Source organism: Salmo trutta, chromosome 25, assembly GCF_901001165.1.
Source record: "Salmo trutta chromosome 25, fSalTru1.1, whole genome shotgun sequence".
NCBI classification, from domain to species: domain Eukaryota; kingdom Metazoa; phylum Chordata; class Actinopteri; order Salmoniformes; family Salmonidae; genus Salmo; species Salmo trutta.
Genome location: NC_042981.1, coordinates 29,439,202 through 29,453,745, shown reverse-complemented (window position 1 = coordinate 29,453,745; position 14,544 = coordinate 29,439,202). Strand labels below are relative to the sequence as shown.

Sequence of the window (14,544 nt, the reverse complement as noted above, 5' to 3'; positions counted from 1 at the left end):
CATCATAAACAATTTCTGTCACAGAAAAAGAGTGTCCATTTTACTCATGAGCACTTTTAGGTTTCGGTTCAAACACTTAAAAGACACACCCTCGTCCACTTACTCTAGCCTTATGGTGATTTAGAGGTTAACCCAGGCCCATGTGTCCCAAGGCGCTCTCATTTGCTGACTCCTGCAACCGCAAAAGCCTTGGGTTCATGCATGTTAACATCAGAAGCCTCCTCCCTAAGTTTGCTTTATTCACTGCTTTAGCACACTTCGCCAACCCTGATGTCCTAGCCGTGTCTGAATCCAAGCTTAGGAAGGCCACCAAAAATTCGGAAATTTCCATCCCCAAATACAACATTTTCCGTCAAGACAGAACTGCTAAAGGGGGTGGAATTGCAATCTACTGTCGAGATAGCCTGCAGAGTTATGTCATACTATCCAGGTCTATGGACCCTCTCTTTCTAAAATTATCTGCCGAAATTGTTGCAACCCCTATTACTAGCCTATTCAACCTCTCTTTCATATCGTCTGAGATCCCCAAAGATTAGAAAGCTGCCGCGGTCATCCCCCTTTTCAAAGGGGGTGACACTCTAGAGCCAAACTGTTATAGACCTATTTCCATCCTGCCCTACCTTTCTAAAATCTTCGAAAGCCAAGTTAACAAACAGATCACCGATCATTTCGAATCCCACCGTACCTTCTACACTACGCAATCTGGTTTCCGAGCTGGTCATGGTTGCACCAAGGTCCGAAACGATATCATAACCTCCATTGATAAAAGACAGTACTGTGCAGCCGTCTTCATTGACCAAGGCTTTCGACTCTGTCAATCACCACATTCTTATCGGCAGACTCAATAGCCTTGGCTTCTCAAATGTCTGCCTTGCCTGATTCACCAACTAGTTCAGTGTGTTAAATCAGAGGGCCTGTTGTCTGGACCTCTGGCAGTCTCTATGGGGGTGCCACAGGGTTCAATTCTCGGGCCGACTCTTTTTTCTGTATATATCAATGATGTCGCTCTTGCTGCGGGTGATCATTTGATCTACCTCTACGCAGACGACACTATTCTGCATACATCTGGCCCTTCTTTGGACACTGTGCTATCAAACATCCAGACAAGCTTCAATGCCATACAACACTCCTTCCGAGGCCTCCAACTTCTCTTAAATGCAAGTAAAAAAAAGTGCATTCTCTTCAACCGATTGCTGCCCTCATCCTCCCACCCGACTAGCATCACAACTCTGGGTGGTTCCGACTTAGAATTTGTGGACAACTACAAGTACCTAGGTGTCTGGTTAGACTGTAAACTCTCCTTCCAGACTCACATTAAGCATCTCCAATCCAAAATTAAATCTAGAATCGGCTTCCTATTTTGCAACAAAGCCTCCTTCACTCATGCTGCCAAACATACCCTCGTAAACCTGACCATCCTACCGATCCTTGACTTCGGCGATGTCATTTACAAAATAGCCTCCAACACTCTACTCAACAAACTGGATGTAGTCTATCACAGTGCCATCCGTTTTGTCACCAAAGCCCCATATACTATCCACCACTGCGACCTGTATGCTCTCGTTGTCTGGCCCTCATTACATATTCGTCGCCAAACCCACTGGCTCCAAGTCATCTATAAGTCTATGCTAGGTAAAGCTCCGCCTTATCAGCTCACTGGTCACCATAGCAACACCCATCCGTAGCACACGCTCCAGAAGGTATATTTCACTGATCATCCCCAAAGCCAACACTTCCTTTGGCCGCCTTTTCTTACAGTTCTCTGCTGCCAATGACTGGAACGAATTGCATAAATCACTGAAGCTGGAGTCTTATATTTCCCTCTCTAACTTTAAGCATCAGCTGTCAGAGCAGCTTACCGATCACTGTACCTGTACACAGTCAATCTGTAAATAGCACACCCAACTACCTCATCCCCATATTGTTATTTATCCTCTTACTCTTTTGCACCCCAGTATCTCTACTTGCACATCATCATCTACACATCTATCACTCCAGTGTTAATGTTAAATTGTAATTATTTTGCCTCTATGGCCTATTTATTGCCTTACCTCCCTACTTTTCTACATTTGCACACAATGTACATAGATTTTTCTATTGTGTTATTGACTGTACGTTTGTTTATGTGTAACTCTGTGTTGTTGTTTTTGTCGGACTGCTTTGCTTTATCTTGGCCAGGTCACAGTTGTAAATGAGAACTTGTTCTCAACTGGCCTATCTGCTTAAATAAAGGTGAAATAAAATAAAAATAAATATTGTGATATTTGTTATGAATAAATTGTGCTTTCTTTGGACCAAAACTCTTGACTTTTTTTATAAAGAAATTGTACTACAGTGTGTTGACAATTCTTCAAAGTGTCCACCAGAAGGAATATTATAAGGTATTTTGGTATGACAATGCGTCCTATGACGCCGGACTATATTTTAACCATATAGTGACCATGCACCCTATTTTAAGCTGTTTGACCACAGTAAAAGTCCAGCAACACTTTCTATGACCTAGCTTGTTGTTCAAACTCATCTGATTTGTATTCTAGGGACTCTAATGATTAGACTGGACCCTTGTTTTATGGACACACAATCAATGGTTTTTCCAATACAGTGCTATATTGGTACAGTCTATTACAGTGTATTGCATTGGGGGCTATGGAGGGGGCGGAGTGAAAAGCCAGCAGCAGGCTGTGCAACATAGTCCCCCTCCAAAACAAATCATATTTGGTTAGTAGAGACCCTACTGAGTATTTCCCACCCCGCTTTAGCAGAGACAGGTAGCAAGGTTCTCTCTACAGTACTATATTTGTACCGTATAGTGTCCAGGTGCCCATGCAACTGATTTGACCGCAGTAAAAGTCCAGCAACATTTGCTATGACCTAACTTTTTGTTCCAGCTCACCTGTTTTGTATTCTGGGGGCTCTAGTGAGTGCACCTATCCAGTGTATGTGAGAAAAATATATGGATATTTTTTATTTTTGACTGGACCCTGGTTTTATGGACACACAATCAAATGTTTTTCCTGTACAATGCAATTCCTTTGTGAAATACAATAAAAATACAGTAAGACTTTTCTTAAACATTACATTTAAAAATCGCAAACTTGAACTATAACACCAGTAAATAAACAATAATAATATAATCAAAATAATTATGTATTTATTTACATTTTAATTGTATATATTTTTCGACCAGTAGGCTATTATTATGGTCTTGACATGAATTTACTTAAGTTCCAACCATTTGTTAATAACTTCTTATGGATGGTGGCAGTATTGAGTAGCTTGGATGACTGACGTGCCCAGAGTAAACTGCCTGCTACTCACTCCCAGAAACTAAGATATGCATATTATTAGTATATTTGGATAGAAAACACTCTGAAGTTTCTAAAACTGTTTGAATGATGTCTGTGAGTATAACAGAACTCATATGGCAGGCAAAAACCTGAGAAAAAATCCAAACAGGAAGTGGTCTGTAGGACTTCAATTAATTCCCTATTCAAACTACAGTTTCTGTGGGGTCATGTTGCACTTCCTAAGGCTTCCACTAGATGTCAACAGTTTTTAGAACCTTGTTTGAGGCTTCTACTGTAAAGTTATGATGAATAAGAGCTACTGGAGTCAGAACACTGCCAGCAGGGCATGAGCCTCAGGCATGAGCGCTCACGTGAGAGGTACCTCAGTTCCATTGCATTTCTGAAGACAAAGGATTTCTCCGGTTGAAACTTTATTGCGGATTTACGATAAAAACATCCTAAAGATTGATTCTATACATCGTTTGACATGTTTCTACGATCTGTAATGGAAATTTTTGAATTTTCGTCTGAGATGCGCATCCTGAATTTGGATTTGTGAACTGAAGGCGCGAACAAAAAGGAGGTATTTGGACATAAAGGATGGACTTTATCGAACAAAACAAACATTTATTGTGGATCTGGGATGCCTGGGAGTGCATTCTGATGAAGATCATCAAAGGTAAGTGAATATTTATGATGCTATTTCTGACCATTGTTGACTCCAACATGGCGGATATATTGTATGGCATGTTTTTGTGTCTGAGCGCCGTACTCAGATTATTGCTTTTTCGGTAAAGCTTTTTTGAAATCTGACACAGCGGTTGCTTTAAGGAGAAGTTTATCTAAAGTTCCATGTATAACACTTGTATTTTCATGAACATTTATGATGAGTATTTCTGTAAATTGATGTGGCTCTCTGCAAAATCACCGGATGTTTTTGGAGGCAAAGGATTACTGAACATAAAGCACCAATGTAAACTGAGATTTTTTTATATAAATATGAACTTTATCGAACAAAACATACATGTATTGTGTAACATGAAGTCATATGAGTGTCATCTGATGAAGATCATCAAAGGTTAGTGATTAATTTTCCCTCTACTTCTGTTTTTTGTGACTCCTCTCTTTGGCTGGAAAATGGCTGTGTTTTTGTGTGTGTAGGCGCTGACCTAACATAATCATATGGTTTGCTTTCGCTGTAAAGCCTTTTTGAAATCAAACACTGTGTCTGGATTAACAAGAAGTAAAGCTTTAAAATGGTGTATAATACTTGTATGTTTGAGGAATTTTAAGTATGAGATTTTTGCTAACGGGATCAAGCCATAACAGGTTTTAATGTGCTCCACCTTATAACATTCTTTATCTTATATAAAGTAGTAATTCTCTGCAAAAAGGATTGATTTCATATCATACACATAACGTTTTACCGCGGAGAACAAGGCACCAACTGACATGGTCGCTCTGTTTCTAGCTAGCTCCTAGCCAACTTTGCAGTATTTTGTTATTTGCTCAGAACGTTTCTTGTATTATTACCTACAGACAGAAATAACTTTTGGATATTAGATCGGCGGTCACTCACCAGAATTTCAAGCAGATATTTGACTTCCCTGACTTGGATCCTTTGTTTGAACTTCACGAGGTAGCTCTATTCATCCTGGGGGCTGCACCAAAACGCTGCCCCCGGGGAAGAGGTAGAAGGAGTGGAGCCCTAGTCAGACTCAGGCGGCATGCATACCATCCACCGTTTCCGAGTATATTACTCACTAACGTTCAGTCCTTGGACAACAAAGTAGACGAGCTCAGGGCGAGGATCTCCCTCCAGAGAGAAATCAAGGACTGTAACATACTCTGTTTTACAGAAGCATGGCTCTCTCTGGTGATATTGTCCCTGTCGAATCAGCCAGCGGAATTCTCCGTCAATCGCGTGGACAGGAAGAAAGAACTATCCGGGAAAAAGAAAGGCAGAGGGGTTTCTTTCATGATTAACAACTCATGGTGTGATCCTGGTAACGTACAGGAACTCAAGTCTTTTTGTTTTCCCAATCTGGAATACTTTACTATCAAATGCCGACCTCATTACTCCCCTAGATCATTTTCTTCAGTCATCATCACTGTCATGTAATCCATGCATCAAGATTGTTTTGATCATGCTGACTGGGAAATGTTCCGGCTTGCCTCTGAGAATAGTATTGAAGTATACACTGACTCTGTGACTGGGTTAATCAGGAAGTGCATAGAGGATGTTGTTCCCACTGTGATGATTAGCACTTATCCAAACCAAAACCCATGGACAGATGGCAGCATTCGAACAAAACTGAAAATATTAACTACCACATTTAACCATGGCAAGGTGACTGGGAACATGGACGTGTACAAACAGACCAGCTACGACCTCCGTAAGGCAATCAGAGGCTAAACGAGGAGGTGAGAACCGTGGCGGAGTGGTGCTAGGAAAATATATTCTCCCTCAACGTCAACAAAACGAAGGAGCTAATCGTGGACTGCAGGAGACAACAGAGCGGGCACGCTCAAAGCATCACTGGGGGCACATTGCCTGCCCTCCAGGACATCTACAGCACCCATTGTCACAGGAAGGCCAAGAAGATCATAAAGAACCTCAGCCACACGAGCCATGGCCTGTTCACCCTGTTAGAAGATGGAGACAATACAGTTGCATCAAAGCTGGGACCAAGAATGAGAAACAGCCTCTATCTCCAGGCCATCAGACTGTAAACAGTCACCACTAGCCTTAGTAACTGTTCTAGCCGGCTACCAACCAGTACTCTACCTTAGAGACTGCTGCCCAATGTACATAGTCATTGGACATTGGTCACTTTAATAATTTTTACATACTATTTCACCCACTTTATATGTATATACTGTATTCTTGTCATAGATCATCCTATATAACTACTGCGGTACACACCTTTTCTATTCATATACTTTCCATACTGTTGATACACACCATTATATGTATATGTACACCTATACATTATCTGTATATATTCTTATATTCCGGGCTTTGACATTGCTCATTCTGATATTTTTTTATTTCTTTATGTATTTTTTCTGGATTATGGGTGTATTGATTTTTTTATTGCTAGGTATTACTGGAAAAGTGAAAGGGGGATACCTAGTCAGTTGTACAACTGAATTTCTTCAACTGAAATGTGTCTTCCGCATCTTCTGAATCAGAGAGGTGCGGGGGTCTGCCTTAATCGACATCCACGTCTTCGGCGCCCGGGGAACAGTGGGTTAGCTGCCTTGCTCAGGGGCAGAACAACAGATTTTTTTTACCTTGTCAGCTCGGGGATTAGATCCATCAACCTTTCGGTTACTGGCCCAACACTCTTCTGCACTGTTGGAGCTAGAAAACTGCAATAACATCTGCAAATCTTTTTTTTTTTTAGACAGTCCGAAAGCCGAAAGTTTTCCTGTTGATAGGATCCAGCTAGTGATACTGCTGTATCTCCTTACAAGTGTCTAAACGTACTTCTCATACATTCTGACCAAATGCTGCTCATTCATGATATTGTTTGAATCTTGTATAGAGTAATGACATACAGTCGACTCCTGATTTTATTTTATTTATTTTTATTTCACCTTTATTTAACCAGGTAGGCAAGTTGAGAACAAGTTCGCATTTACAACTGTGACCTGGCCAAGATAAAGCAAAGCAGTTCGACACATATAACAACACAGAGTTACACATGGAGTAAAACAAACACACAGTCAATAATACAGTAGAAAAATAAGTATATATACAATGTGAGCAAATGAGATGAGATAAGGGAGGTAAAGGCAATAAATTGATGAAGAATGAATTCTCCCAGATCATCCTATACTTATGATAACCACTGTTTGTCTACATGAAGGAATCGTTTCCCTTTACTACTGGTCTGAGGGCTGCCTTGTAGCGTAGTAAACCTCCCATCCGGCTGGCGGGGCTGTTGTACATTTCGGGGCTCGCCACCCACTAGAAACAAGGAACGTTCTCAAATTCCTTGACTAGAACACGGAAGTAGGATTTGAGACGACTTTGTTAAGACAAACCAGTACATAGAGAACCAGTTTTAGCCTGTCTTCATTAAGGGAAATCCCCGATCACATTTGTAGGCGACGATGGCTAGCTAAGGTCATGCGTAGAATTACGTCATCGGGTCGTCTCGTGCCGAACTGCGCATGTGCCAGCGGGCACTCCTTCGATATTACGTTTTTGTTTTTGACCTAAATGAAAGCGTGTCACTTTCACGAGGTTGAAATAATTACATGTTCAACTGCTTAAAACATTGACTCGAATCTAGGTTGTACCTTTAGATTTCGAGAATTCTATTCAACCAAGGAATCATTTGTACCCTTCTGTCATTGACTTGTCAAACCACGGCTTGGTCTGTTTCGCAATTCTCGCGATCTTTGGGTGGAGTAAACAAAGACACACTACTGACTGAACTGAATAGGCTGCCGAACTCTCAATCGACCGAAATGTCTCAACTACAGTTGTTGCGTGTATTTTTAAATGAGCGTTTAATGGCGGCTGCTGTGGATATTTTCGGGGCAGTTGAGAAAACTGTAGTGGAGTACGAGGTGGAAAATGATCGGCTACGGAGACTTCTGCGGGTTACACCGGAGATAACACTATGCAGAAAAGGTTCGTATGTAACTTAGCTATGTAGATTCACTGATAGCAAGCTATAGTTATACCGAATTAACTGTTTAAGATAACAGGAATCAAACATTTTCATAGATTGTTAACGCTAGGCAGTCCTGGAGTGCCGTAGGCACTTCATGTTTTTGATCTAACCGACCTGGGAGACCAGGTGTTTTGAATTTAGGCAATCATTGAACTGATCAATTAGTTCAGTTGGTCAGGTGTGGTGGCTAGTTGGAACAAAATCCTGCGGTACTCCAGGAACAGGGCTACCTACCCCTGCCCTAAACAGTTACCAACATATTTTTGACCCCAAGAAGAAACTTATTGGAAAAAGCAACAATCAAAGTTTGAGTTTATTTAATCTTGCTCACGGATAAAACTGAAGAAATGCAGAATTTACATTACTAATAATTGCAAAACACTAATTTAAAATACATAACACATAATACGTGACAAGTAGAATACTGAACACTTGAAACATTAACAGGACATTTTTCATGATGGAAATTGAAATATTAAAATGTGATTTAAAAAAAAAAAAAGAATTTTGGGGAAAACCATTTTAAGAGCTAGGGTTATTAAACTGTGTGATAGCAGTGGGTAGAGTGGCGTTTTGCATGCGGTTCGTACGGGCAGTTATACAGGACAGTTCGTGGCTGTTTCTCAGGAGCCTGGTGGTGCAGTTACCTCTGAGGGAGCAGGTCATTCAGCAGTGGTGTAGCTGTGGAGCCAGGATAGTAACCTTGAACACAGGAGCTTTGCGTGATCATCTTGATTAAAGGCTTTGGACATATCAGCAAGTTACAGCCTCACCATTGTTGGTTTTCTGGAGTCTGTAGCTGTCAGCCAGGAGTGTGTGGCTTTCACAAGGGCGGTAGTAGTGTTAGACTTGGTAGGTAGGCATACTGATTCGTGTACTCCGATAAAACTGTTGGCATTAGTTTTTTTTATTTTTTATGATGAAGCTCTCCTGGATTTTTCCAAGGTATGAAGTTAGAGAGATGGGCCTCCAGTCACTCGTTGTACATGGGTTTGACACTTTAGATAGGGGACATACATTGGCAATCTTCCAGGCAGCAGGAATAGTTCCCTGCCAATAGGAGGTGTTAACTATGTGTGTGATGACAGGGGCTAGATCTTCTGCTCTTTTACTAGCCAGGCTGGAATGCCATCAGGACCACATGCTTTATGTGGGCTGAGTCTGGTCAGAGCTTGCTTTATCTGGCCAATGCTGCACAGCTCAACCTGCCTTGTAGGCATGGGCAGGGGGAAAATGCCAAGAGGTGTGGTGCTTATCCATGCCTCAGCAAAAAAAATACATTAAAAACATCAGCCACGTCGTCGTCTTCAATTCCCGCGACCTGTATTCTCCCTCCTGATGTTGTTTTTCATCCCAGTCCTTTGTTAATGAAGTCCCATCATTCCTTAGGGTTTTACTTCTTTAGGTCCTGGATTTCAATTTTGTAGTAGTTTGTCTTTGTTTCCTTGATATGCATTTGTGCTGTGTATCTGTATTTTCTCAATTTCATTGTTTTTCCCCATCTGTTAAATCTCTTTTCCTGATGACAGCCTTTATTCGTTCAGTCATCCAGGGCTTGTCCAGTGTTTCTTATTGGCATGCATACATCGAGTGCAGTTTGAATGCAGGAGTTGAACATCTCCACCTTTGCATCGATGCTCTCCACCTCATATATGGCAGACCAGTCAGTACTGGCCATACATCGTGCCAAGGCCTCCTGTCTGTCCTGGGTTACCAGACATCTTTTTTTCCGCTGCACGTCGCTTCTCCCTCCTCATGTTGTGTTTGGGGAGAACAGCAGACATTTGTGATCACTGGATCCGAGAGGAGCAAGTACAGTGGGGGTGTTGCAGTGATTCTTCATATTTGTAATGATCAGATCTAGGATGGAGTCCCCTCTTGTCTTTGACCACTTGTTTCATGTCTGGATGGGAGTTTGTCAGCATCTTGATAGGCAGGTGATTAAAGTCTCCACACAGGATGAGACCCATTTGGGTAGAGGTCATCCTGATCACATCGACAGTGTTTATGAGATAACACTTCAGCAGAACACTGTGGATTTTCTCATTTGCCCATGGTGGATGGTAGAGTACTCCCACTTCCAGAGTTGAAACTGAGCTGCGGAGTCGTTTAGGACGGAGCTGAAGCCACTCAAATTCCTATTTCTCTAGGTCAGTTCTTCTCTTTGCCTGCATACTGTGGTTCACATACATAGCCACGCCCCCTCCTCTCATCCCCTCTCTGGACCTGTCATTTCTCAGCAGCTGATAGTCTTGTATGAAAAGAGATTCATCTAGGATATTTTCGTGGGCCCAAGTTTCAGTGACACATCCAATGTCTGCATTTACTGATTGAAGAAGCAGTTCAAATTCATCCACTTTGCTTATCAATGATCTTCAATTACAAACAACCACATTCGGAGTCTCTGGGGCTTTTTTGGACATATTTGCGACATTGCATAATACATTTAGAACTCTGCATTCAAGTGAGTGATTGTGTTGATGTATTTTAGATTTGTTACCTTCTATTGTCAGTATTTTCCTCAATCTGCCCTTACCAGCTGTATTCCCTCTCACTCGGCTTCTTGTGCGCATTATCCCGAGCACTGAAGCTTATCTTGGATATGCGAATACTTTCTGAAGAAACTGTGTGTGTATAAATAAGTTTGGACACCTACTCATTCCAGGGTTTTTATTTTAACTATTTTCTACATTGTAGGATAATAGTGAAGACATCAAAATGGTGAAATAACACACATGGAATCATGTAGTAACCAAAAAAGTGTTAAACAAATTTAAATGTATTTTATATTTGAGATTCTTCAAAGTAGCCACCCTTTGCCTGACAGCTGTGCACACTCTTGGCATTCTCTCAACCAGTTTCATGAGGAATGCTTTTCCAACAGTCTTGAAGGAGTTCCCACATATGCTGAGCACTTGTTGGCAGCTTTTCCTTCGCTCTGCGGTCCAATTCGTCCCAAACCATCTAAATTGGGTTGAGGTCGGGTGATTGTGGAGGCCAGGTCATCTGATGCACCACTCCATCACTCTCCTTCTTGGTCAAATAGCCCTTACCCCACACACCACCAGGCTGTGTATTTGTCCTTTTGAAAAACAAATGATATTCCCACTAAGTGCAAACCAGATGGAATGGTGTATCACTGCAAAATGCTGTGGTAGCCATGCTGGTTAAGTGTGCCTTTGAATTCTAAATAAATCAGTGTCACCAGCAAAGCACCATCACACCTCCTCCATGCTTCACGGTGGGAACCACACATGTGAAGATCATCCATTCACCTACTCTGTGTCTCACAAAGATACGGCGGTTGGAACCAAAAATCTCAAATTTGGACTCATCAGACCAAAGGACTGTCGATTCTCTTTGCTTATTGCAGCTATTCTTGCCATAATATAAATATGGTCTTTTACCAAATAGGGCAATCTTCTGTATTCCAGCCCAGCCCTGCCTTGTCACAACACAACTGATTGGCTCAAATGCATTAAGAAGGAAAGAAATCCCACTATTTAACTTTTAACAACGCACACCTGTTAATTGAAATGCATTCCAGGTGACTACCTCATGAAGCTGGTTGAGAGAATGCCAAGAGTGTGCAAAGCTGTCAAGGCAAAGGGTGGCTACTTAAACAAATCAAAATATATTTTATATTTTTATAACTTTTTTTTTTTTTTTTTGGTTACTACATGATTCCATATGTGTTTTTTCTCTCACACATACATACATACATACATACATACATACATACATACATACATACAGTACTGTTCAAAAGTTTGGGGTCGCTTAGAAATGTCCATGTTTTTGTCAGAAAAGCACTTTTTTTCCCCATTTTAAAATAACATCAAATTGATCAGAAATACCGTGTAGACATTGTTAATGTTGTAAATGACTATTGTAGCTGGCAACGGCTGATTTTTTTATGGAATATCTACATTGGCGTACAGAGGCCCATTATCAGCAACCATCAAGTTGATTGACAAAGTCATGATAAATTGGAAGAATTTAATAAACCACCTTTGGACTGTGATGAAATATTCCTCTGGGTCAAAATGACTGATTTTATAATATGTAGTTTGCATCACCAAATGGTGCCCAGGAAATAATTCAATCCAATTGTTACCACTCCCAATTCAAAATCAAACATGGATGTCAATGTTTGCTCGCACATGCTTCGGTCTACTTCCTGACTTCAGCAACATGATGCCTGTATTGCGAGGCTGATTAGCTAGGACAGACAGGTGTGTACAAAGCGATAACAACATACAATCCATGTTTGGTTTTGATTTGTACAGGGATTGTAGAATCTAATATATTGATTTAATTATTTCCTGTGCACCACTCTGTGATGCAAAATACCCATTCCTTATCAGAACCGTCCACCGACGACAGATATACCCTCCTAAAAGCGTCGCCAAACCGGCACAGACACAGGTTGTTAAATAAGTCGCACGGGTGGCTCGTGTTATAGCCTACTGCTAGATACAATCTCGGTCTATAAGCTGAGCCTAGCTATCTGCAGTCAGGCACATCTAAAGGCTGTATAGATCATAGAAGTCTATAATTCACCTTTATGATTCAAGTGTTCTATATTAATTTTGTGGTATATAGATAACCTCTGCTCCTCCTCTCCTTCCCTCCAGACTCCCTGCAGCTCTCGCTCGCTGTCTCTGAAGAGGAGGTTCCCTCTGAGCAGCAGGAGTGGAGCCACAGTCTGGGGCAGGAGGATCTAGAGCCCACACAGATTAAAGAGAAAAATGAGGAACTCAGGACCAGTCAGGAGGAAGAGCAGCTTCATGGGCTGGAGCCTGATATCATAGAGTTCAAATTCACTCCTTCCTGTGTGAAAAATGAACGTGATCAGGAAGACCCACTTTGGTCCTTGACTCTGTCCCAAACATTGGAGAACAGAGCGTGTGACTCTAAACTAGTGGATCCTAAACCTTTTGGCACTGTGACCCACCTAAAGGGTTATGAAATGCTCTGTGACCCTCCAGATAATCAAAACATTGTCTACAGCCACAGCTCAGCCTTAAGCAGCAACCCAGTAGGACTTGACAGAAGCCAACCATTGGATCCAAACCCACCAATGGAGGAACACTGTTCCAAACCCAGCACCACATCTATAACAACTAATCGCTGCTGTGACTGTGGCAAAATGTTTCCTCTCACAGCTGACCTGCAGAGGCATGTGACTCTCGCGAAGAAGAGACTCAGCGAATGTCACTTCTGCAAAAAACAGTACATTTCCACCTGTAAACTGAAGGCCCATGTCCGACTCTGTCATAGTGGGAAACCCTGCACCTGCCCCTTTTGTGGCAAGACCTTCAAACAAAAAGGAAATCTGTCCATGCACATGAGGATTCACACAGGAGAGAAACCATTTAGCTGTGGTTACTGTGGGAAAAGCTTCAATCACAAGGGAGACCTAAGAAGACATATACTGACTCACACAGGAGAGAAACCATTTAGCTGTAATTTTTGCTGTAAGTGCTTCAATCAGAAGGGAGACCTAAGGAGGCATATACTGACTCACACAGGAGAGAAACCATTTAGCTGTGGTGAATGTGGTAAAGGCTTCATACGCAAGGAGCACTTAACTGCACATATACGGATTCACACAGTAGAGTAATCATCACACAGCAGAGTAATTATTTATCTGTGGTGACTGGGAAAAGCGTAAATCATAAGGGGAAGCTGAATATGTATATACGGACACACACGGGCGATATAATTTAGCTGTGATGACTGCGGGAAAAGCTTCACTCAGAAGATTAACCTAAATGAACATATATGGACTTAGACAGGAGAGAATCTATTTAGCTGTGGTGACTGGGAAAAGCTTCAATAAGAAAGGGGACCTAACCGAGAATAAACTGATTCACACAGGAGAGAAATCACATGGATTCTCAGTCTGTGGTAAAAGATTCAAGACCAATCTTCCGACACGTAAAACAACATCCACAAAGAAAGAAAACAGGATGAAAACACAAAGAATAAAGAAAATCAGGACAAAAATATCTTCTGTCGGCAGATGGGTATAAAACGGCAGGTTGTGGACAACACTCTTAGAAAAGAAACAATCATTCATGCACTGGGTTTCAGAGAAATAGATACATGATGGATTTACTTTTGTAAAATGCTCGATGTAAATAAAGTTTGATTTAAATAATGAGGATATTAACAAACAGTAGTTTGTTCAAAGTCGGTTGATGTTTTCACGTCATTAGAAATAAGAATTTTGATAATAAGTTTGTTTTGGAATGTCTCTCAGGGTGATGAGAAAATGGTCTGACTAATGTTATTGATTTATAAAAAATGCATACTTTCCTGAAAATATCTCCTTCAATCCAAGAGTTTTTCATGCATTTTTGACATAATGCAACTCAATCATGATATTGTTTGAAATGTAATGATATACAGTTGACTCCTCACGAGTGCACTTTGTATAAGTGCAAACTCTGTTTTAAGTGTACTACAGTGTTTTTCCTGTCCCAATTCAACATCTACAACTCACCAGCCGGTTTATTAGGTACGCCCATCTAGTACCGGTTCGGACCCCCCTTTGCCTC

At 41.3% G+C, this 14,544-nt stretch overlaps 1 protein-coding gene across 1 annotated transcript; it reads left to right on the top strand.

Moving 5' to 3' along the window:
• Nucleotides 1-7,286: 7,286 nt before the first annotated feature.
• LOC115162361 (zinc finger protein 2) lies at nt 7,287-14,311 on the top strand. The gene is made up of 2 exons (XM_029713590.1): nt 7,287-7,935; nt 12,616-14,311. The coding sequence occupies exons 1-2, from the start codon at nt 7,770-7,772 to the stop codon at nt 13,602-13,604; spliced, it is 1,155 nt and encodes a 384-aa protein (XP_029569450.1). The 5' UTR covers nt 7,287-7,769; the 3' UTR covers nt 13,605-14,311.
• Nucleotides 14,312-14,544: the final 233 nt, after the last annotated feature.

Bases quoted from the DNA above. Each gene is read 5' to 3' on its own strand.
- LOC115162361 (XM_029713590.1), top strand. From the start codon at position 7,770: ATGTCTCAACTACAGTTGTTGCGTGTATTTTTAAATGAGCGTTTAATG. The intron at 7,936-12,615 runs GTTCGTATGTAA...CCTTCCCTCCAG, and splicing joins GATAACACTATGCAGAAAAG to ACTCCCTGCAGCTCTCGCTC.